At 42.1% G+C, this 22,427-nt stretch overlaps 1 protein-coding gene across 1 annotated transcript in view; it reads right to left on the bottom strand.

Annotated features, from left to right (window-relative positions):
* The window catches only part of CHL1 (cell adhesion molecule L1 like), a 59,802-nt gene that overhangs the window by 5,621 nt on the left and 31,754 nt on the right, over positions 1-22,427 (bottom strand). The window contains exons 13-22 of the mRNA XM_067303641.1: positions 21,202-21,367; positions 19,871-19,995; positions 16,888-16,989; positions 16,483-16,680; positions 15,410-15,480; positions 12,498-12,720; positions 8,827-8,942; positions 8,455-8,659; positions 7,958-8,080; positions 6,491-6,670 (exon numbers count right to left, since the gene is read on the bottom strand). Coding sequence (XP_067159742.1) covers positions 6,491-6,670; positions 7,958-8,080; positions 8,455-8,659; positions 8,827-8,942; positions 12,498-12,720; positions 15,410-15,480; positions 16,483-16,680; positions 16,888-16,989; positions 19,871-19,995; positions 21,202-21,367 — 1,509 coding nt within the window. The remainder of the gene's footprint in view (positions 1-6,490; positions 6,671-7,957; positions 8,081-8,454; positions 8,660-8,826; positions 8,943-12,497; positions 12,721-15,409; positions 15,481-16,482; positions 16,681-16,887; positions 16,990-19,870; positions 19,996-21,201; positions 21,368-22,427) is intronic.

Raw genomic sequence — 22,427 nt, 5'->3', positions numbered from 1 at the left:
AAAAATGCATTTAATTGAAACACTATCCATAAAGTAACAAGACTTAATGTGAACTTCAGTCTCATTATGCATTAAATACCATACAACACTTATGCATGCCAAGCAGACCTGATAATCATATATTCCAATTTGCACACAACAAAGGTTCACTGAATTCTTCATAAGCAAAATGCTTAACCCTGAGCTCAACGGTAGGTCCACAGCTGCTGTTCGTTGTGCATTTGGTTAAACCAACTAACCAGTCCGTACGTCTCACCTATTTATTTCCAGCTTGTGCCAGCCACTTGTTTTTGAACGCTCAGCTACTTGCATAAACAGAAACAGGGAACTGGTACAGCTGGAAAATAACCCCTTTCCTGCCAGGTGATCCCTCCACGCTGCTGAGCACACGCTTAAGGGCCTGGCTGGATCAGGGATAAACTACCACGGGAGTTTTGCCTCAACAGCCTAACCTGATCTGCCTGGGACCCGTGATTTACCAGCAGCTCTCTGGGATGTTAAACATTTGCTATTGCAAAACACTAAACAGATTTTTTTTCTGTGACTTTAAAACTCAGTACGTGTGTCCAGTGACGAGCGATTAGAAGCTTTCCTTCCACGCGATTTCTTTCTGGTCTGTGTTAGGCAATCAAGTACAGTACCTACAGAAGAAAAAGCATTGCTAACTGGGGGAAAGTTTGGTGGCTGGAATAGAAAAAGCAGTGCAGAATCCTGAAAAATAAAAGCAAAGATATACAGATAAGGAAAAGCTCAATATACTGAAAGGTCAGTGAGCTGCAGAAATTAGCTTCAGAAAATTGAAAGCAGTTGGGTTAGGTTTTTAATCTACAATAGGGGAGAAGAAGCATTAGTAATAAAGGCATATCACCAGCACTTCTCATCTTCCCCCACTATTTATCAGCCATATCATGGGACTAGCATGAACATTAAACACTGAACTGCAATTTTACAATATTCCTGCTGGGCTTCAAGATTTATGAGAACAACAGAACACACATTTTTTATAGAAGCTTATGGTATAAAGGGAAAAAACATATAATCTGCCCCCAAAGACTTGCAAGAGTGCTAGTTTTCCAAAAGTTAGCACATCTGTTAGGAAACACACTTATATAAAAAAGCCGGCAGTCTAACAACTAAATACTAATTGTGGGCAATATCTTAATTTATAACCATGCCTGTCTAAATACATCTGCTTGCAATAAATGGAAAGCTGAACTTTCATTAGTTTTCCTCTACTGACTGGCTATTAAAAGTGTATAAATATGCATCATAACTATTCTTCATCTTCTGGGCTTTTATAGTGCAGGAGGTAATTCATGCTAAATTGCGAAGATTTTAAGCCATGGAGATTATTAAGCCTGTTGTGTGTAAAAATCTTTTGAGAAGAATTTATAGGTGAGGCTACTGAGTTAGCAGTCAACTATTTCTACTGATTGTCCTTGGCAGGAGAAAGCTGAGCTCAGAAAAGGACCTCGGAGCTTGTTTCAGCTCACTTGTGTTGTCTCTCAGTAGCTCTCTGTGGGCCGGGCTGGTGGAACACGAAAAGGCATAGGTCTTGACAAAAAATAGCAAAGACATACAGTTAACGGCAACTTTGCTTAAAACACTCCAAGACGGCTACATTTAACATGCCATAATTAACAGGCCTATTTCCATGGCTCAGAAAGACTGAGTTTGGGAGCAATGCTGCAGCATGTAGTCGCCGTCCCTGGTGCAGCTGGTACGACCCCGGGTCCGGGGCTTGTTCCCCTGCTCCGGCGGCCGGTCCGCGGCTCCCCTGCGGAAGCCGAGGCAGCAAGGCGGAGCGCCAGCAGTGATGGAAAAAGGAATTTGTCTCCGAGATCTCATCAGGTTCCCTCTACCAGGGCCAGAGAAGCTCTGCTCCCTCCTAGGACCCGGGGGGCTGCTGCTCACCCCGCGGGCAGTTATGTACGGCTGAGCGCGCTGTGCTTTTCCTCTTTCGCTGTGCTTGTGGCAAAAGAGAACTAAAATGGTATGTTGTGTTCGAAATAGTTCCTTTCCTCGTCCTACAAAAATCTCACTCAAGCTACGGTTTTCAAAGGGCCTGGGGGGGTGGGGGGTTAGGTGCCAATTGCCACTGAAACGTAACAGAACTGGTGAACTTCTTTTCTTTGGCTCCTCTGGAAAGGAAAGCTGCAGTCGTACGGCTTCCTCCGGATGAGTTTTTCATTAAGGCCTGAATGTCTGGACACAGAGCAATCTTTCCCAAGACGTAATACGCATTTAGTAATCCTCTAAATACACTGGCAGCTCTGGATGAAAACAAGTTTTGAGTTAAAAAGAACTCTTCCATTAAATGATTTTCTTCACTGATGTAAGAACATTATTTTGTGTTATACTTCTGAGGGCTAACGATCGTTGGGAAATAGAGATTTTCAAAGGGAAAATTAATTAGTTTGTAGGTCACTTAAGAAATACTGCCTGAAAATTAAAAGTTAGAGACAAGGCTCATTGTCTAAAGACAGTATACCTACTTCCGTGGAATGAAATCAAGATAAATTCACAACATTTACTTATCAAGATCTAATAATAACAACAATAAATGGTTAAATTCAAATATTACCAAATTCATAAATTCTTCAGCAGGGTTCATATGCAACATTTCACTGTAGATAAAAAAAATGCTGGGCTTAAAACCTTGATTCAGTCATTCATATTGTAATTCAGAATGTAAGGGATTTTCTTTATATTCAAAATTTTAAAAATACTTTATTTTGCAGTACTAAGCAATTTCCCTTCATATCATTAATTCAATATCACTAAGCAAATAATGGCCCAGGTAAAAAGCCAAAGAATTAACTCAGATGCTCTGGTAAATAACGAAACAGTAACTTGCTGTGGTGACTGCAGAAGGGCCACGGTAACACATCACAAGCAAAAGGATTCATTTTACACGGGACCCCGAGCCGCCGTTTCAGTCACGAGGGGCCTTATTCTGAGCTTTTGTGCAAAAAACTCATATGCTTTTTTCCACAAATAATATAGCTCAGCGGGCAGAGCTTCTTAGTGATTGTCCACAGTATTTTATCAACAGCAGAGGAAGATCTCGGGTTATACGTCAGTATTTCATATCTGAGTTATTACAATTACATTTAAGATGATTCATGGAAAACAGGTCTTTTATTCCTCCTTGTATTAGTTAGCAGTGCTAGGGGCTTTAGCTCGTACAACAAGGACGCTGTAAATGAAAGCTTTTATGCCTGTATGGCCCGCTTCTATTTCTCATTAATTCCACTTGGTGTGGATTTAATCCTAGGGACAAATACTGAAGCGCGGTTTTGCTCTGCGAAGGGAACAGGCAGAGAAGCGCCAGGCGCCGGAGGCAGTCTCAGGCGTGGAGCGCCTGCCCCGCCACGGCAGCCCGCGTCCTGCCGGCACACCGCGGCTCGGACCCGCCGGCGAGCGAAGAGACGGAGAGGAGAGCATCGTTATCCGCTCATTGGCCTTTTGGGAAAGCGTCGGTAAACCAAACGGATGTGTTACTCCCCACAAAAAAGTGAACCCGAATGGTTTGTTCACTGAGGAAGATGCTGCAGTTGTAGAGAAAGGGGAGAATGAGTTGGATTTGCCCATTTATGTGTTTATTGGGAGAAACTTTGCGTCCTAAACTTGGCCAGTCATACCCCTGCAAACTCACTGCGAGCAAATAGGTTGCACAGAAATTACAGGCTTGTAAAATTATCACTTAGGGCACAATAATTTTTCCTTCTCAGACTTTTTTTTTTTTGTGGTGATACATACATCACGTATAAAAGAAAGATTTGACTTCACTCTCCAATCCAGACTATGCCAACAGGGATAATTGCAAACAAATGAAAGTAATGAGTGATTCAGTTCAAACATATCAGTGATGAAATGTGAATGAATCTATAGCTTCTCCCTAGACATCTCCACTTTTCTGGGGAACGTATTTTGAAATTCTGAAACACCCACAGCACAGTCCACAAAAGCCACATTACAGCAATGGAAGCTATTCAAGTCCTAAATGGAACAAAGAGAGCTTTATGTTTTTATTACTAAAAATGGAATATACTGGATATAGAATCACTGAATCAAAACCCAAAGAAACCTGGAGTGCTCTATTATGGAGTTTCATTTCAGAGGGCACCACATTTTAGATCTGTCATTTACGTGAGTCATTTTAAATGACAAACCTGGACTTTTGAAATCACTCCATTTTTTCAAGGAAAGAAATTGTTTTAATTTTGAGTGATTGCCCTGCCTCCCATGCCACAGCTTAAAACCCCCAACGGTCACTGAAAAGCGTGATTTTTTCTGCCTATCACATGTAGTTGAAAACTGCCTGAACAATTTAGCCAACAAATAACGGCACAAAACTCCAAAGGCATCTCAGGGGCAGATGCAGTGTCCTAACTTAGGGTGGCCTGAGAACCAGGAGATCCGCGTAAGGAGTACGCAGTGGTCACAGAATAGCACCCCTGCAGTTTTTAAACAACTGTACTACTCCAGTCGACATGCATTCTGCAATGCTTACTTCACTTGTTGCCATTTTTGAAACAAAGTCTTATGACAGAAAAGAAGGCAACAAGGGCAAAATGAATATCAACATTATCATCCTTTTAAGTATATAATGCAGGGATGAGCACCTTAAAACCTGATAAGGTTATTCAGCTATGCTAAAGACTTTCAAGTGGCCAAAATACATTATTCTGGCTGCCCAACGAGGACCAAAAAGGTAACTAATACAATGACATTGCTTATTTTTAGACTGCAGAAAGCATCTTTGGCTTTCTTACTGAAGATTACATTTTGATTCTCGCTAATAGATTACTGCAACATGAGATCCTGCACATTACAGCGAGTCTGCGGCCTATGGGACACTCGGGAAGCGGCTGACTTACTTCAGCAAAGAGGCCCAAATAGTCTAATGATGCAACGTGTCACCTAAGGGGAATGACGTGGCCAAACCAAGACGCCTAAGCAGAGTCGGTTTGAGAAAAAGGGGACTAATCACAAATCTTGCTAGCAAACAACAAGGGCAAGGGGGAGGGCTGGCCAAAACAGCAGTCTGGAAGGTGAGAGCCCCTAAGAACTATGAAGAAAAGGTAACAACGTGATTTGGGCCTTGGAAGCTCGTGAGCTTCGCTGGAATCGTTTGCTGCACAACTAGGGTAGGAACACGGATGGAAACCCAGACCCAGATTTGCAGACTATGCCGCAGCCTGGGCAGGGTAATTTCCTGGAAATAATGGCTGTCAGGCTGCAAACGGAAGCGGAGGATTACTGCGGACTGAGGAGGAGATGAGTCTGCGCTTGTGAGACAGACAGGCAGGCAGGGTGCAGCGGGGAGGGACGGGGGATAAGCTGGTGACCCCCCTTCTGCGGCATTGCCACGTCGGACAGATGGACGCCAGCCGGGAAATCCCTCTTTCAGGCTGTGCATGCATTTAGAAAGATGCTGAAAGATGCTACATTTTATAACCAGATATGGATCAGAGGAACACTTAGGATAGCCCAAAATTTTGCCAAAAAAGTGACGGGAAAAACCCCAAACCCTAAAAACCTAGAACAGGTTTTGTTTCACTAGTTGAGAAAACAAATGACTGGATCTTGAACTGGGATGTGATGAATTAAAAAAATTTTTTTTACTCGTTTCTTTCCTATAGGTTCAGTAACTGAAGAGATTCTGCAGTTTGCAAGTCTGACAGGATATTATGCAACAAGGACCATTTTTCTATTTTATATCAACATTGTTACAGACTGTTATCATTGCTAAAAATGATGAAGCCAGGACTCTTTTGCTTATCACATTCTTTTCTCCTTCCCTGTGGTAAGTCCATAGCAATGGTTCCTGATTAATAGCTAAGGACTTGTTCTTTGTATTGTCAAATTTCCAGACTTGCTGAGCACAGTACATTTTATTTCATTTCAGCTGAATGAGAAAGAAGAGCAATAGTATTTTGCTTGTACTTTTCCTTTAAGTCACTGAATATCAGTGTTTTTGGAGAAGGTATAAGTGGTCTGCAAATGATCTCTTCCGGTCTTCGATAAAATAATAATAAAATAATGGATCAAATGTGTTATAGTCAACTTTATGTTAATATGGATTTTTCATGTCAAATAACTGCAACAATAATGTTGTTGCGAGTCCCCCATGATCATGCAAGGGCAGAAATTAGTTTTATAATATCACTGAAGACCCATTATTTAGATCTTCAATTTTCTGCTCACGACTAAACGCAAATCGCTGATCCTAGTACAGCTTAAAGAGTTGATCAGTGGGAATAGAAACATAGCACTGTACAGCAGAATGAAACAGTCAGATAAGCTCTTCTTCTCTGAAGTGCTGCACGGCTACATTAAAAGTTCATTGATTGTTCTCATGCAAAGAAAAACAAATTTATTTCATCTAATTACAGAGGAAATGTCAACCCTGGAATATTCTCAATAGATTTTTCCATTATTGTTAAAGCTTCTCCACATAAAAACATATTGCCTATTAACTTACTCCCTTGAGCCATCGTTAGTCCTTCTTCTGTGACTGGCTTTCCACAGCCTTTCACTGTACAAGCCCTGACGTAGAACTTGTACTTGGTGCTGGAGCTGAGATTGGAAAGCCGCCAGCTGAGCGTGGAATGGTTTGTTATGCTGACGTCATTCAGAGGGCCGATCTCATGCGTTTCGTTTACTGGAAGACAGAAGAGAGTCGAGTCACATCCAGCAGCTGAATGCTACCGACATAAAAAGCGTCAGGAGTGCTCGCACAAGGGAGGCGTTTTGCAGTAGGTAGGAAGGATGCAAGTCTGAATAAACATATCTTACTAGCTTGTGGAGTACTTAGATGGGATTTGTCTTGTCTACATCAACCACCCAATACTTGCTGAGCTATTACTGTACTTAAAAAGCTCTCCAATTCGAGATATGTATATACTGAGGGGGAGGTAAAAATTATGGTCTCTTAGAATATTAAATATATATGAAGTGATTTCTGCTTTGCTTCCAAACATCTGCAAACTTTCACAAGCAAGCTGATGGCAGGCCATTCTGCTCTGCTCTGCTCTGGTGCAGCTGGCTGCCGAAGGAGGTGTTGCCATTCCCAAACTGCCCAATAGATGGATCCACTCTCTGCACATAATCATCTAAAACAGACTAAAGGCCTCTAGTCCAGGCTCTAGTCCCTGACTGCAGAGGTATGCGGCTCTTCTGCTAACACCAGAGGTGATTTCTTGCTGTAAATAGCACACGCTGTATGCCACTTCCATCCTCCGAGAACATATAAAATATCCTGAATTGCCATCAAACTTCACATTTGCTGTCGTGGTAACCTAGAATCAATACTGCATTCTGCCTGAATTTATCTGCTCAAAATCTTTATTCTAGCTCCTCGGTTCTCCATTGGCATGAAAGAAACACCTCTGTACCTGCAGCTGAGTTGTTTCTCAATGTGATTACTGAATAACATGACTCGGTGATAGTTCTTCATTTCTACTGAGGAATTTTACAGGAAGGAGGTGCTTACTGTCATGAAATAATGTGAAAATCTGAATAAATGTGGCAAAAATATTCTCATTACAAATCATTCTGTGTTGAATGAGTTTCACTTCAGTAAAAATCTCCTACAGTTTATGTGTCTTAACTACTACATTAGGCATCATTTGCAAATTTGAAGTAATTTAATTAGTCTATAAAATGTGGAATAGAGCATGGCAGCATTGTGAGTTTGCCTAGACTGGAAAAGTACACCGAAAACGTCTTTGCTCTGGAAAATGCATTTGGCCTGCCCCCTAGCAGGCTGTGCTAACATCACAGGTCTGAGACACGTTCTCATGCTCCGGTTATTACAGGAATCTCTGAAACACAGCCTTTCTCACTAGCATCTGTTGTAAATAACTGTTCAAATATAAACTAAACTAAGTTTTAACTAATAAAGATCTAATTGTTTGAATTCTAAAGTCAAAGTAAAAGAGGAACATACTTATCTGGTATTGCAAAACGTAGCCAGTAAGGTGGCCATTTGCCTTCTTAGGAAGTCCCCACGACAGAGTAACAGAGTCCTTATCGAAGTTTAATATCCTTAGAAAACGTGGTTGCTCAGGGACTGGAAAATACAGGGAGTAACTTAGAGAAAAGAGTATTGCAGAGGTCTATCTCTACACATAATTGTTCAGCTAGGATAGAGGTTAGCTCAGTACCTAGCGGTCTCCATTTTTATTACCACGCTACCAGCTGTGTGTGTTCCAGTTCAGCACGATGCCGAACACTTCCCGAAAAGATGCAACCTAATTACTCCTATGCCTTCTGCAAGCAACACAGAGTTCTTCAGCACATCATAGTTTTGGGGTCCTTTCCAGTGAATAGTTTTATGAACATAGAAGATTTTACAATCACTTTAACTTTACAAAATTAACTTGCCTAGTTACATGGAAGATTTCTATTTAAACCCCTCCATCCCATATTTCCATTTTTTCTTACCTCCTTCTGGAGTTTCAAACACAACTGGAGAGCTCTCTGGTCCATCTCCTTTTGCATTGTAAGCCAAAACGGTTAAGCGGAATTCACTAAAGGGCTCTAGACCAGGAATCATTCCGTAGTTTCTGTCTCCAACGAAGGTTAGGAAGTGTTTCTCTGGGTGATGTCTTTTTCCATCCAGCATACTTTTTGTTTTCCACCAACTGACCTGTATTGAGATTGGTATTTCTATAACAAGTTATGTTTTGCGGGGATGAACACAATATCGATTTCCCTCATCTTCCCAGAAATGAGAGATTGTGATCTATCATTCAGATAGCACTCATTTAATACTTTGTAAAAGTGTATACAAATATTTAAAGAGAAATTCATAACCTTATAGCCTCTTAAGTGTCCGCGAACTCTGTCCCTTGGAATTCCAAACCAGAACACTTTAACCAGCGTGCTATTCACAGTATCCACCGACACACTGGAAGGAGCAGCATCTGGAACTGTAAAAATATAAGTGCTGCATATTAAAGATACTTAAAAGAGCTCAATTTCACACTTCCAACATGCTATGGGGCTTGGCTTTCTTGCTCAAGCTGTGGCAATTCAGGCAGTCTTGCGGCAGCCAAGCTAAAAGCAATTACACCTGGCTGAAATGGGCCAATAAACATTAGTTTGCCACATCAGTACGTTCTGGTGAGGGCTGGAATACAGGTGCACTGGGACATACGAATTTCAACCCCAGTATTTATGATTTCCTGTTTCAAGCAATGCTTACAGCAGCGAGAAGAATAAAAAAAATGATTAACACACCATTCAAGAAGGCAATAAAATAAAGGTTTTTTATAATCAATTTCCTTTTACAACTAAACTCATTAAACAGTGGGATTTTAATCTCTACACAACACAGAGAGCTATTATTGTGCCTGAAAAAAAGAGGCCTCGATCCACAGATGAGTGAAATCTAAGGGAAATTTCCCGCTGAGGGAGGCAGGTGCAAGATTAGGTCCATCAGAGAGACGCAATGAAGAGCAGCATGGGAGGTTCCCCGCTCTCCGTGCTCGCAGCGTGCACCACCGCCTCCGCGATACGCACGCAGGCGAAGGAAGCCGCGGCTCCGGGTGCGCGGGTATTGCCCTGGCCGCGGCGGCACCAAGAAGCCTCCCCGAGCACCCGCCTACAGACGCAGCCGCCCCGCTAGCCGGAGCCCCGCAGCCTCTCGGCATGCTGCACCCGGAGCACTGCGCATTTCGGAGGTCGCAACCTCGGACCACCACGAGCTCGTTCACGGTAGCAGCGCTCAAGAGAGCCTTTCTCGGGATTTGCTTCCTTCCGTAAAGGCAGTAAGATCTTTGACTTTTGCGGTTATCGTAATAACTTTAATGACTGTTTGCTATCACCTACCGTGGCTTCCGACCCTTCATAATGCCTATTGCGAGAAGCTGCAGCAGGCGGGGGGGCTGCAGCACGTCTAATAACACTGCTCACAAATGCCTACTGCAGGAGACACGGTAGGTTAAATAAAGGTCATGGCTGTCGGTTCATTTTAATAAGTAGGAAAACACATCCTTGTCCTAGCTGCCTAATCTACTGTAGACTTTTCAAAGGCCATTTGAGCTGTCATTTTATTTTGTTCTTAGGAAAATAACTTGAAGATTTCAGATTCTGCAAGGGATGAAAACCATTTGACTTTAAATAATAAGATTAAACTGCAGATCTGAAACACAGACCATTTGCTGACACTTCTGACCCTTCCTTGCCAGCAGTCCCCATCCCCTGCTGCTAAGCATTTTCAAATGCAGCAAGCATTTGGATTTCAGATCATGGAAACCTGGCACCCCACACTAGCTGGCCACCATGCTGTTTACTCCCTCACTGATTTAAATCCTTAAATTCTTAAAAAAAAAAAAAAAAAAAAGGTTCTTTTTGGTGGTGTTATTGCTTAACTGAGTTGCTTGCTAAAGTGAGGCTTGGCATTTCATTACTGCAGCTGGATACATTTCTAATCCTCCAAAGACCCTCTATATTCATGCAGTAAACACCAAAGGGGACGAGAAGCTTTTCAGATGTGTTGGGATCGACTCAGCAGTGCCATTATCCGCTATTGCACGGAGCATAGCGGGGCTGTCGCATCCCCCGTGACGCCAGTATTAACTCCACTAGCAAGGAAAACGTCTTGCCCTTTGCACGTTAACCTCTCCTAAAGGGCCATGATCATTAAAGCACGCTGTGATGCCAGAGACACATGCAAAGGGCAGGTATCACAAACAGTTGCCGTGATTTTGGAGCAGCCTCGGGCAAACGAATACAAGCAGGTTGCTCTGGCCTGGTCATCAGATCCGCCGTTCCCTGACGAGGGCACCGTGCTACTCGTGCTTCGGGCAGGAACAGAGACGCTCATTTAGCAAGAACCAGTGGACAACCTCATTTTTCAGAGGTGGCCTCCTGCTAAGGTAGGAACAAAACTGCATCCTCAGGTAATTGCACATTCAAAGTTACACGTGCAAAACCAGAAGCCTGACTCTGAACACTGTTTTTTGTTATTTTGTTGGGTTTTTTTTCTATAAAAGAGAGAGATGGGAGTGTTTGGTAACTGTAAGAGTAACTATAAAGCAATAGTATTAATTGTGGAAAATTGTTATTGCTGCACACTGCGTTTTTCAGGAGCAGCTGTAGAGATTACAAGTAGAGCCAGCTTGACAGGCACGATTGGCAAGCTGATGGCACAAAAAAAGAACTGCACAACGTGGAAAGCATTCGTCTGCCTCGCGGAGAAAAACGTCTTCGCAACAGCGAACAGGGAGCGCGCCGCAGATCTGGTGCCGGCGTGGGATCCGCAGGGCTGGGCCTGGCGGCGGCAGTCGGGTGCCTGGTCACTGGGTACAAATACCGCCTGCTCCTTCCTCGTGGGAAAGCTCTGCCCCCCACGGAAAACTGAAGGAGATGCAGGCTGTTATGCTTCTGGCATGCTGGGACAGAAGATAACAGGCTTTATTCCTTCAGTTGGAGTACCTGAAGCCGGGTGAACCTACCCGTTTTGTTAAAACGGAGAGGAAATGGAGAAAGCCTCTCCGCTTGGCTCGCCCGGCCACGTGCCGCGGTCAGGCAGAGCCCTCCGAGCGGGGAAGGGACCCCGCCGCCTGCGAGCACCTGGCAGGACGGGGGGCTGCAGAAGGGGGCCGGCAGAGCAAGGCGAGCCGACGAGCAGGACCCCGGCAGCACCCCCAAGGGCACCCTGGCAGCAGCAGCGGGGTGCTCGGAGCAGGGCGCAGACCCAACGCAAAGTCTTCCGGAAGAGGAGGACTCTTCCAGGGACACCGAGAGCTCTGAGCGGAGGCTGTGCCACTCACGAAGCCGCTGACAGCGACTGGAGAGAAACCAAGGCTGGAAAGAAAATCTGTCCTTCAAGGACACCATGAGCAAAGCGGGGGCATTATTTTCAAACCCTCATTATTATCTGTCTCGGCCAGGAAATTCAAGTTTACTCTAGCTCAAGATTTACTAGTTACAGTTTTATTAGGACTCAGTGCAAAGGTCTGGAGGGAGGTCTGGGTGTCGTTGGGTAACCTCTAGCGTGCTCAAGGTAAGGAGAACAAGGAGCATGGCCCCAGCGAGACTCTAGCTGGCTTTGGACCCAACATACACGTGAATGCTGCATCATCTATAAATTCAGGTTTCACTTATGAAGACCAGCATTTGAGTGTTTGTATTTAATTCCCAGCGTATTTAAATTCCTACAATGTTAAAACGTTGAATTAGGTTCCAGACAGGCGAAATACTTTGTTCCACTGAGTTAACACAACTATTACTATACTTCACAGTAAACACAGATTTTTTATGCACTGTGGCCTTTCCAAAAAATCAAACTCCAGCTACGTGAAATTCGTAGCACCCAGTATCAGAAGCTTCTGCTTCTCTTCAGATTCTGACATGCTGAACAGTGACATTTCAGCAGCCTTAGCTGCGGGCTGTCGAATCAATCACTTGGTACCTGATTATTTTGCATTGCAGGAATCACTTACACAGTGTATTTTTACATGAAGGTTTCCATTACTTACTGTCCTCTCCTGAATAGCCGGTGGTAACATTTGGTTCAGGACCAGATCCTAAATTATTCACTGCTTGGACTTTGATCTCGTAGGGCACGAAGGTGGGAGTGTTTCGCAGGGTCAGGGAATGCTTCTTCACCATTTCCTCGTTCCAGTCAGCCTCGACTCCCTGCTGCCGCCAGCTGACTTTGTACTCCAGCCCTGGCCCGTTCCGCTCCGCAGGTTTCAACGGCTACGGGAGAAGTTAAAAGAGACCCTGAGCTGCCTTGGCTGCAGTAATCATGAAACAGCAGCTTAGGGGGTGAATAATTTTGGAGACTGTGTTATAACATTCGGAGAGAAATGGGGAAAAAAGAGAGCATTAACTTTTCAGTGCAATGTTAACTTTAAGACTGTTGGAAAAAATATGCCATCACATAAAAGAAAAAGGTAGGTGGAAGACAGAGCAACAGTTGGACTAAAAACAAGTTAACTACTAACACACCTATTTCTACATATTAGAAACATTGATCTTTGTTTTGCCACAAGCTTCCTTTGTTTTATTGTGACATAAGGCTGCATGGCTTTTAGTACAACTAAAATGCATATTAGAATTTTATGTAGCACAGCAAGTTGGGTCATTAAAATTCACATTACCCTGTAGTGTTCTAAATATGCACCAAATGCTTGAAACTAGGCCTGGACATTTAATGTGCAACTGCTGCGCTATTGTTTTTTACTGATCAGCTGAAAAATTCATCACAGCATGGTTGCTGTCTAATTAACATTAATTTATAAAATATTAGAAGCCATATAGCAATGGCTTGTCATGAGACATGCTCCAGTTGAGTCTGTTTTTCTGAAAATGTACTTCTTTAATATTGTTAACTGGTCACCTGCACTACCAAAAATGATGGATTTTTTTCAGTTGCCTGAAACAGCTGTGGATTTTTCAAGCCCCATATTCTACTTTCAGTAACATTTAAATGATATATTATACATATCAAATACATAATACTTGATATGTCCCCAAGCCCCATACAGAGTGCAGATCAACATGACTTGCTTGAGGAACAGCACTGGCTGTGCAAGCACAAAACATGGTGTCCTGCTCCTGCCTGCTCCTTGTGTGCTGAGCCACCAACGGTGATGCAGAAAGAGCATCAAGAAAAAAGAACAGCGCTCAGCAAGGCAGGCCAAAAACTGAGTACGTTTCTGGGATGCTAATTTACCCTGTGACTGGACTAACCAAAAACCATTTCATTATGTTCAGCTTTGACATGACAGTACTCAGCAAGGGGGGCTGCAAAAATTCCTGTCCCTCTGCGGTGAGGCAATGAGGAACAAGGGCAGCACATGGTGTTCGGGGCCTCTTCCCTACCCTCCTGTTGAGGACCTTAGGGAAGACTGCGGGCAGGAGCTGGGAGCCCAGGCAGCTTTCTAACGGGCACTGCTAGGAGAACCACTTGTACGGCAAAGATCCCAATAAACAGGATTTTCAAGACAAGTCAAAGAAGAAAATAAAATTTCCAACTGGAAAATAACTTCCTGTTTAGAGTTAAATTTCAGCACTGCTTGACTCTTATTTTGATCTCCCTTAATGCTGCAAATCCTTGGCTGAAAAGCTAGTCGCTAATGCTCATCTGGTCTCTTAATCCAAAGTAGGCAAATTAATGTCATTTTGCAGCCTTTGTCTGCCAGAAATGGTTTTTTTAGTACATTCAGGGCCTAGCATTTCTTCTGTAAAGCATACCAGGATCAACATAAATAAATGAATATCCTGTTTATGACAACATTTAAAAGTTTCACCAAGACTTCACAAAGCCTGTCCATCCCAAACTTTCTCTTTAGTCTCAGTCTTCACTTTACTTCTGCTGTGCCTGCGCTGTAGCTGACGAGCTTCCCGGCAGAGACGACTGCTCGTTCTCCGTTTGGTGAGGCATGCAGCCCGCTGCTGGCTGTAGCAACGTTTCCCACCCAGGTTGGTCACTACCACTCTGCATTTCCTTGTAGATGCAGAATTGTTTTCCCTGGCCCTGAGCTATGCTGTACAACAAAATTTCACATTAAACTCCACGTCAACAGATCTAGAGGTCCATCTCCTTTTGGTATAACTGTAGTCTAAAATGTGAATTCACATTGTGGAAATGTTTGTTGTCTTTTCCTGGTAGCACCAGATTGAGAAGTAAATCTGAAGTAAATTCTGTTTAATTCCAGACACAAAAAATATGTTTCCTTCCACAGTTGCTGAAACTTGTGTTGAATGAAGGAATATGCATCTCTCTAAAGCGTTGGCACGTAAGCTGTACATTTAAAAGCCAGGAATTTGAAGGTTGGAAACCATCCTCAACACTTTTACACAACTCCTTTAACACCCATGCTTAGGTGCTATATCTAAACTCCTTTAGTTAATGGTGTTAAAATTCAAGCTCAAGTTCACTTGGCCAAGTAATCTGAGTCATTTTTAAACCTACAATCTTGAAGGGTAGAATCTACAGATAAACTAGTCTCTCCCTGTGCCTGACTTCTCCTCCTGCAGAGCAAGGTGAGACCGCAATTATTTTAAGCCCTTTCTTACATACAAGTTGCACAGCAAAAGAGAATTCTCATTGTTCTTTATGGGCCTTTCATATTTCTTTATAACCTGCAAAGATTAGGTATAAAAAATTGATTTTTGAAATAAAAATGAAACTAGGGGAGGAAATACAGAAGTCAGTAACAACTTCACCTTTGACTTCAACGGAATCAAGGACTCTGTGAATTTGCTAATGTTTCCTAAAAACCAGGGTGGGGAAGAAATAAAGTCAAGGTACCCATTATTTCTTTAATAATTAATTATCTTAAAACGACATCTTGATAAATTCTATGCTGCTTTAGGAACTGCTGTTTGAAGACAGACCCTATTTTCCATATTGTATCATTGACAGAAACTTTTGAATTACCTCCCATTTCATCACCATTTCGTTTGGTTCAGAAGCTTCAATCCGGATGTTTTCTGGGTTCTTGTCTGGAGCTGGAACCATACAGGCAACAAAGTTAGTTTATGTACCCTGCTTTTAATTGCATGTATTATTTAAACGCAAAAGCTTTTCTTATTTTGGCATTACTGAAAGACACCTAAACAAAAAGTGTTCATGAGATTAATTATGAGATTAATTACTTGGATCAACAAAGCTGTTGTGAACAAAACACATTGTTTATGCAGTTTTGATTCCTAAGCGCCCTTGTTGGTTGGAGTCACCAGCTAACATGACACTGTGACTTTCGGATTTCAAAGGACCAGATGTAAGGGGATTATTATGATGAAATGTTTCTCCCTTTGGGGATAGTAAACAGAAGGTGTATCATTAGTGGGATGCATACAGCTGAAAAGCTGAAGAAGGCCCTGAAATTGAAACAAACAAAAAAAAAAAGAAAGAAAAATGCTGGGGAATGCAAATGCAGTCCTGAACAGTTGGCCTCTAAAATGACTTTCAGGGACAAAACATTTTATGTTACGATGAGAAATGCATTGTGAATGGAGATTTTTGACAAGCTCAGTGCTGCTGAAAGGCTCCCCATAAATCCTGAAGATCCTCTCCAGCAATTGCTTGTCCATAAGTGGCTGCAGCGGGCCTCAAAGGTGCAAAATCAGCAGAGTTTTGGAAAGCTTCATGCTACAGGTACCCTTCTAGGAAACATACTGCTGACCAAGGCAACATGCACTGCTCACTTGGGAGCGGCCAGAGGCGGACGCAGAAGGCTACAGGTGTGAATCTTCTCTTTGCGGAAACAACTGCCTGAAGCTGCCTCTGCATGCAGCATGCTCGGACTCGGCTGGAAAACATCTGTGGAGCCCAGCGTAGTTTAGCGTCTCTAGAGCAGTAACAATCTAGTCGCTCACCACATAAACTGAGCAGAAAAAGCAGCACAAGCAACCCTGACTTATTTAAACTCCTCAGGAGCAGAGTAAGGCAATGTTATTTTAAGCAAACAAAAAAAATTAATATTCAGAAAACTAGATGGCAGTATTTACCAGCCGGAGGTGTTGCATAGCGCAGTGATGGTTTACTAGCCCGGCTTCTTCCGACAGCATTCACAGATATGACGCGAAACTGGTAATTCATATATGGGGCGAGTGACAAAATGGCTGTGGTTTCATTCCCCGCGGTTCTGGTTAGCTCCTGCCACTTCCCCGGCTCCCATCGGCTCTCTTCAAATTCTATAATCGACTCTGGTGAGGAAAAAAACAAAACAAAAGGAAAAAGGCAGAGCCGATATAAGCCTCATATAAATAGCAAGGGTGGAAATGAACTTACAAAAAATTAACCGACATAGTAAAACCAATTAAGCATGGCTATGAACACTGTGTTTATGCTAATAGCCATGACATAACATAATGTTAAACAACACAAAATGATGCCACCAAAATCCTTCATACCATTAACAGGACTGTTATGACTGGCCCCAGCTTTCCAGGATAGTCGAACGCTTCGGTTTTGATTTTCTGAGAGTTGAAGATCTTCTGGTGGATCAGGGACATCTGAGAAATAATGAAGAACTGTCAGGAGCATGGCAAGTTATTTCTATTTATCTTGGCATTTTCCAAAAGATTAGCAATGGAATAGCAAGCTCCAGCAAAAACAGTGGTAAAACATCTTTTGATTTCAAAGTGGAAAAAATTAAAAAAACAGGAATTGCTTTAAAAAATCCTACTTTAATATAGAAATACAAGCTGAATCTTCTGGTCCTGCTTTCTCTCTTATAAATACAATATCCCTCCTTGAGTACCTTTCCATCTACTCTCATTACAATGCTTGGAACAACCCATCTCTCTTTTCAAATCAAAGTAAGATCTATTTAATCATTAATAAATACTGACACAGCTCTTAGCAGAAATTTGTATTTGCACCACTTGGGTTTACTCTAGTGCAAATCATAGTGGCAGAAGGTGACACAACTCTTACAGTTCCTGAACCGACCCTTTTGGAGTATGAGTGGAAGGACAACATTCACTGCCCCAGCAATGGCCAGCTATAGAAAAAGGAGACAAGAAAATTCACTACCTGCCAGCTCAACTAACGCTGTCCAGAGAACACATCAAAGTCCGTGTATACATGGGGCTGACATAACCGCACCGCACCTCCTGCGACCAAGCGTAGCCCTGCCCGAGCCCTAAGCGCAGCACTGCCCTGCCGCGGCTCCGTGCGCGTGGCAGTTCGCGTTTCAGGGGCGCCAGCCCAAAAGCAGCGCGTCGAGGGGGCCTCAGGGAGCTGCGCATCCCCCCCCAGGCGCCGGCTGTCCCACCGCCCAGCACCGGGAAGACGGCACAGCAGGGCACGCGCTGCTGCAACGTGACCTTGTTTCTCCCCAATCTAGGTGCCAGAAGGGACAATCTGTGACTGGGGTCAGTGTGTATTTGCCAAAATGCCTGTATTTGAATGAATGCTTTTAATTTCAGTGGATTCAGACTGACAGATGTTTATCTGCCTTGTGGCTTGCTATGACAATTTGCAATCTGATTATATTGGATTTGGTTGGTAACTGAAACGTATAGGGCCTGGTGTAAAAGAATAATTTCTCAGTGCAGGGGTCTGGTGGTAACCCCCTCAATGTTTCGGAAGTCACCCCCACACTCCTCTTCCTTAAACATATAGCACTGAAAACAAACCTGCATTCACCAGGAAAATATTCTGCCCAAGTAATGCGGGAAATGCTTCCTGGCACGGGGGGAGTTTTTTTTTCAAAGACTAAATAATGCACAGACCAAGGAATGAGGCTGCACAACTTTTGGTAGGTCTCTGACCTCTTCCTGCCCCAATGTCATTCTTGGCTGACAGTGGCATTTCCTATAGGAAAACCAGCTTTCTCAACCCACAAGACTATCTCTGTCATTGTGAAAGAAATCAGTAGGGGCTGCACAGGATTTTTTAAATAACAAATGTGAGCCTTCTTGTACATCAACGTTTTTAAGAGTTTGGGGTTTTTTTTTTTTTTTTTTTTTAAGTTTTCTTTGCATTTCTTCCCCCTGCTTCTATTGTATTTGGGAAAAATCAGGAAAATACAGTTTAACTTCCAGGTATTTTGCTGTTCTATTCTTGGAGCATATACGCTGTTAATATCTCATATATTTATTTTAAAGACAGTAACAGTGTATCTTAAACAAAGATGTCCATCTTCAGTCTGTTTATTAATCATAAATGGCAAAAAAATTCTTAGAAGTATTCTAACTATATATTTCTTTTGCTCTCAATTGCTCGTATTTTGATGTCTCCATCTGTATGATACTTAGCTCTTTAGCCAATCTAACAAGTCTTTCATTGCAAAAGAAGCCTGAATTTTTCATTTGGAAAATAGCAGATATTGTCAATCCACCAGAACACTTATATACCATAAACAAGGAAAAAGGAGCACAAGACTATTTCTCCTTTCCTGCAAATCACCTTTTAAATGGGAATAAAGTGCTTCATGAAATTTTCATAAGTAATGTAACGAAAAGTCTACAAACATTTTGAATTATACAGCACTAAAGAATACAGCACTGTAAATAATGTGCATAGCATCTTCTTAATTTACTGTTTACTGAAAAACAGCATTTATTTAAAGTGTGAAACTATCTTGAAGGTCAGATTGTATTAGCTCCTGTTGCAATCACTGCCAGAAATAAATAAGAACGTAAAATTAAATGAAATTAAAACGCTGAAAAACGATGTGCAAAATAGCATTTCAGCAATTGGTTGATGCTTTCAGGTAAGTGTTAGAGGCTGATTTTGCAAGGGACGGCACCTCACTACACCAGTTCCTCCCCTTATTTTCAAGCAGTGCTCCGGGAGAGAAGGGAGGTCATAACGTTACGCGCGGAGGGTCAGGCTGCCCACTCCAGGGGTCAGGCGCCTTCTCCACTGTGAACTTCGTATGTGACGCTGGGCAAGATTTTATGCTCAGACTCACGGAGATAATTAATTCTTTTAGATGCCTCATTTTCACTGTTCTTAATGGGAGTAAGACATCTAAATATTGGCCTTAAGTCTTTCTTCTTCAAAACACAGCCCAAATGACAAGCTGTCTAAGTGGGGTGAGAAACTGGCCAAGGACTTCAGAGTGGAAGTGGTATTAAACCTTCCAGCCTGGAGAGGCTCCTACGGCTACTGGGGCTGGCTCCTGAACTGAGAAAAATGGCTGCCTAATCTTAGATACAACAAAGATACGATTAAATATAAATCAAATGTTTGCTTTAGCATCCCCATTCAAGGGGATAAAAAGATAGCAAAACCGTAACTGAGGTTAATGAGAGTGAAAGGCACGCTGCATCTCTGGGAAACTGGGTTATCGAGGTAATAGCTGAACAGTACACGAACAAAGGCGCTGCAACTGCATTCCAGATTGCACCGAGCTCTTCGCAGAGCAGGAAAAAGCCCTCTTACCAAGAACAATTAATCGTGATTCAGCCGTGACACTGTCTAGAGAAGTACTCGCCGCACACGTGTAAACACCCTGATCCTCCAATGTCACACTTGATATGAACAATGTATCCATGTCCACAATTATCCTACAGGAAAAAAAGAAATGTTACATACAAATAAGGATGAGAAAAAAATGGAAGATAAGTATATGACAGACAGACACTGTTTTTTACCGAAATCCTGTTCATAAAAAAAAACCAAACTTGATAATAGAACATTTTGAATAACATAATTGTATGTTAGGCCTATTATTTTAAAACGTAATTGTAGTTATATTATACATTGTGCTGTAGGCTATTATTTGTATTTCATAGCAATTTAGACACCATGGCTGGAAGTTGGCATGTCTCTGTCAGTTTGAAAGGAACTACATTGATATGCATCAGCTGAGTGTTTGGAACATAGTATTTTGGCACACTGTTAATGAGGCAAATACAGAGGCTTTACATCCAAATTTTTAAGAGGGTTTGAGTAAAACTGAACATTCCCAACCCACTTGTGTAATAAGCAATGCACCGGGGAAGTCGGCATTAATTAGTCCTCTCGCTGGCATTCCCACGGGACCTGTTGCGGTGAACATCGGCGAGGCGTTCCCCAGAGCCAGCTCCCTGCCGGAGCGGTCTCGGCAGGATGGGCCCACCTCGCTAGCACTGCAATATCAGGAAGCCGTACCTCTACTGTGACGAACTAATAAAGACATCTGGATGTCCCACACTGTCCCTCCGGAGCCCTTTGTACGGAATAAAGGCCCAGCTCAGTCCCGTTAGAGTCAAGGGGAAAACAAGAGTAGAGTAAACTTCAGCTTGAGCTTGCATGTTCCTAAATTCATATATAGGAAAAACTCATTGCTTTCAACATGCACAGTTTTAGGTAAAACCTCAGAAACCTGAATTCCATTCATTTTAACATTACCAGGACATGCTTTTGCCAAACAGGTGTAAAACACAGGAAAACTCTAGTTTCGTTGAAGTAAGAAACAAAACCTCTGTAAGGCTACACTGGGGCTAGCGTTGTATTTTTGTTATACCAGTATTTATACAATATTCCACAATGATGCTGAGAGAGACACAATAAATAAAAATAAACCCACTTGACAGTCATAGCTCAAAAGTCTTACAGATGCATATATATGTATGTAAAATGCAGATCTATTCACATATTGCATGAAGAACTTTTTCAGGCATAAATTTGCATTTCAAGCTATTAAGTTTCATGTTTAATGAAACTCCTGTTCCAGTACTATACGTTATTTCAGTTGAGATCAAGAAAACTCTTGTTTCTTTCCTGCTTACCTGCCATATTCCGTGCTGTTGACTGGCAGCTCACCTCCATCTTTTCTCCAAGATAATTTAAAACTGTGTTTCAAGTGTGAATCATATTCAGATTGACATTTCAATAAAACTGAATGTGATTTTAACACTCGGGGGTTCTTCGGAGTAACAACAAGTTTTGTAGCATCTGGTTGATCACACAAAAACACTCTGATTATCAAGAGAGACTATTACATCAAATTTGCACCAAGCACTTCATATATAAAAATCAGCCTTAGGAGCAATGATGTCATCTTTTTTTTCCCCCACAAATATTTCAAGTGAAGGAGAGATGTTTTGGAAATGGAAATTTGCCAGGATTTAATCTTCTATCTCAAAAATCAAAGCAAGGAGCTCCAGAACAATACAGCAGGACTTTATGAAAAAAAAAAATCACAGGTGAAAATCCTAGTTAGGAGACTGTTATGAAATGGATGATAGAAGAGCTTGAATACGAACTTTATACTCAAATGCCATTTGAAATAGACTTTGGCAATAATCCAAGAAAAATTACAAGCTTATAGAAGTCAAGTGAGAAAAAATTACTGCAATCAAGTTTGTACTTTTAACTGATTCAATGTGAATATAAAAACAGGTGAATAAGCAAGAAGAAAGCACTTGGCTACATTTATTTTTGCAGTGAAATGTTGCTCAGTGAGAATTTCATTGTACATTTTCATGCTTATTATCATGGTATAATTTCCAAAGCAAAAGTACCGAAAGAATAAAAACACAAAAAAGAGGGGTTTTTTGAGTTTGTCATGACAAACCTGCATCTGATAATCTTTTTGAGGTCTGTCCTAACTGAGTAATAAAGTTTTACTGTTGGCCAGCCCTAGTTCCTAAATAACTTTGTGTACCACTCACTAACTTTAACCTAAGTTCTCAATAGAAATGGTCCACTGCCATCACCCCTCCAGGAAAAAAACCTGCCTGCCCAACTAATCAAATAAATCACTTAAAACAGAATTAGAGCACAAGATACGTATTTGAAATTTGAAAGTAAAACCATTTTGCTAAGTTTTTTGCTATCCCTGTCCCAAGTATTAGAGCTCTAACCTACTCCAGGCTACGAAGAGGATGGCAACAGAGTCCTCCAACACCTCAAAATGGCACAAAAAACCTAGACTGCCCAGAATTATTTTGCAAGCTGAGATTAATTCCTTCCTGCTGTCAAGCTGATAATCAGTCAGAGGCCCCCAGCAAGG

Source organism: Apteryx mantelli, chromosome 12 (genome assembly GCF_036417845.1).
Source record: "Apteryx mantelli isolate bAptMan1 chromosome 12, bAptMan1.hap1, whole genome shotgun sequence".
NCBI classification, from domain to species: Eukaryota; Metazoa; Chordata; class Aves; order Apterygiformes; family Apterygidae; genus Apteryx; species Apteryx mantelli.
Note: the sequence above shows the minus strand (reverse complement) of the source record. Positions and strands in the feature narration are given on the sequence as shown.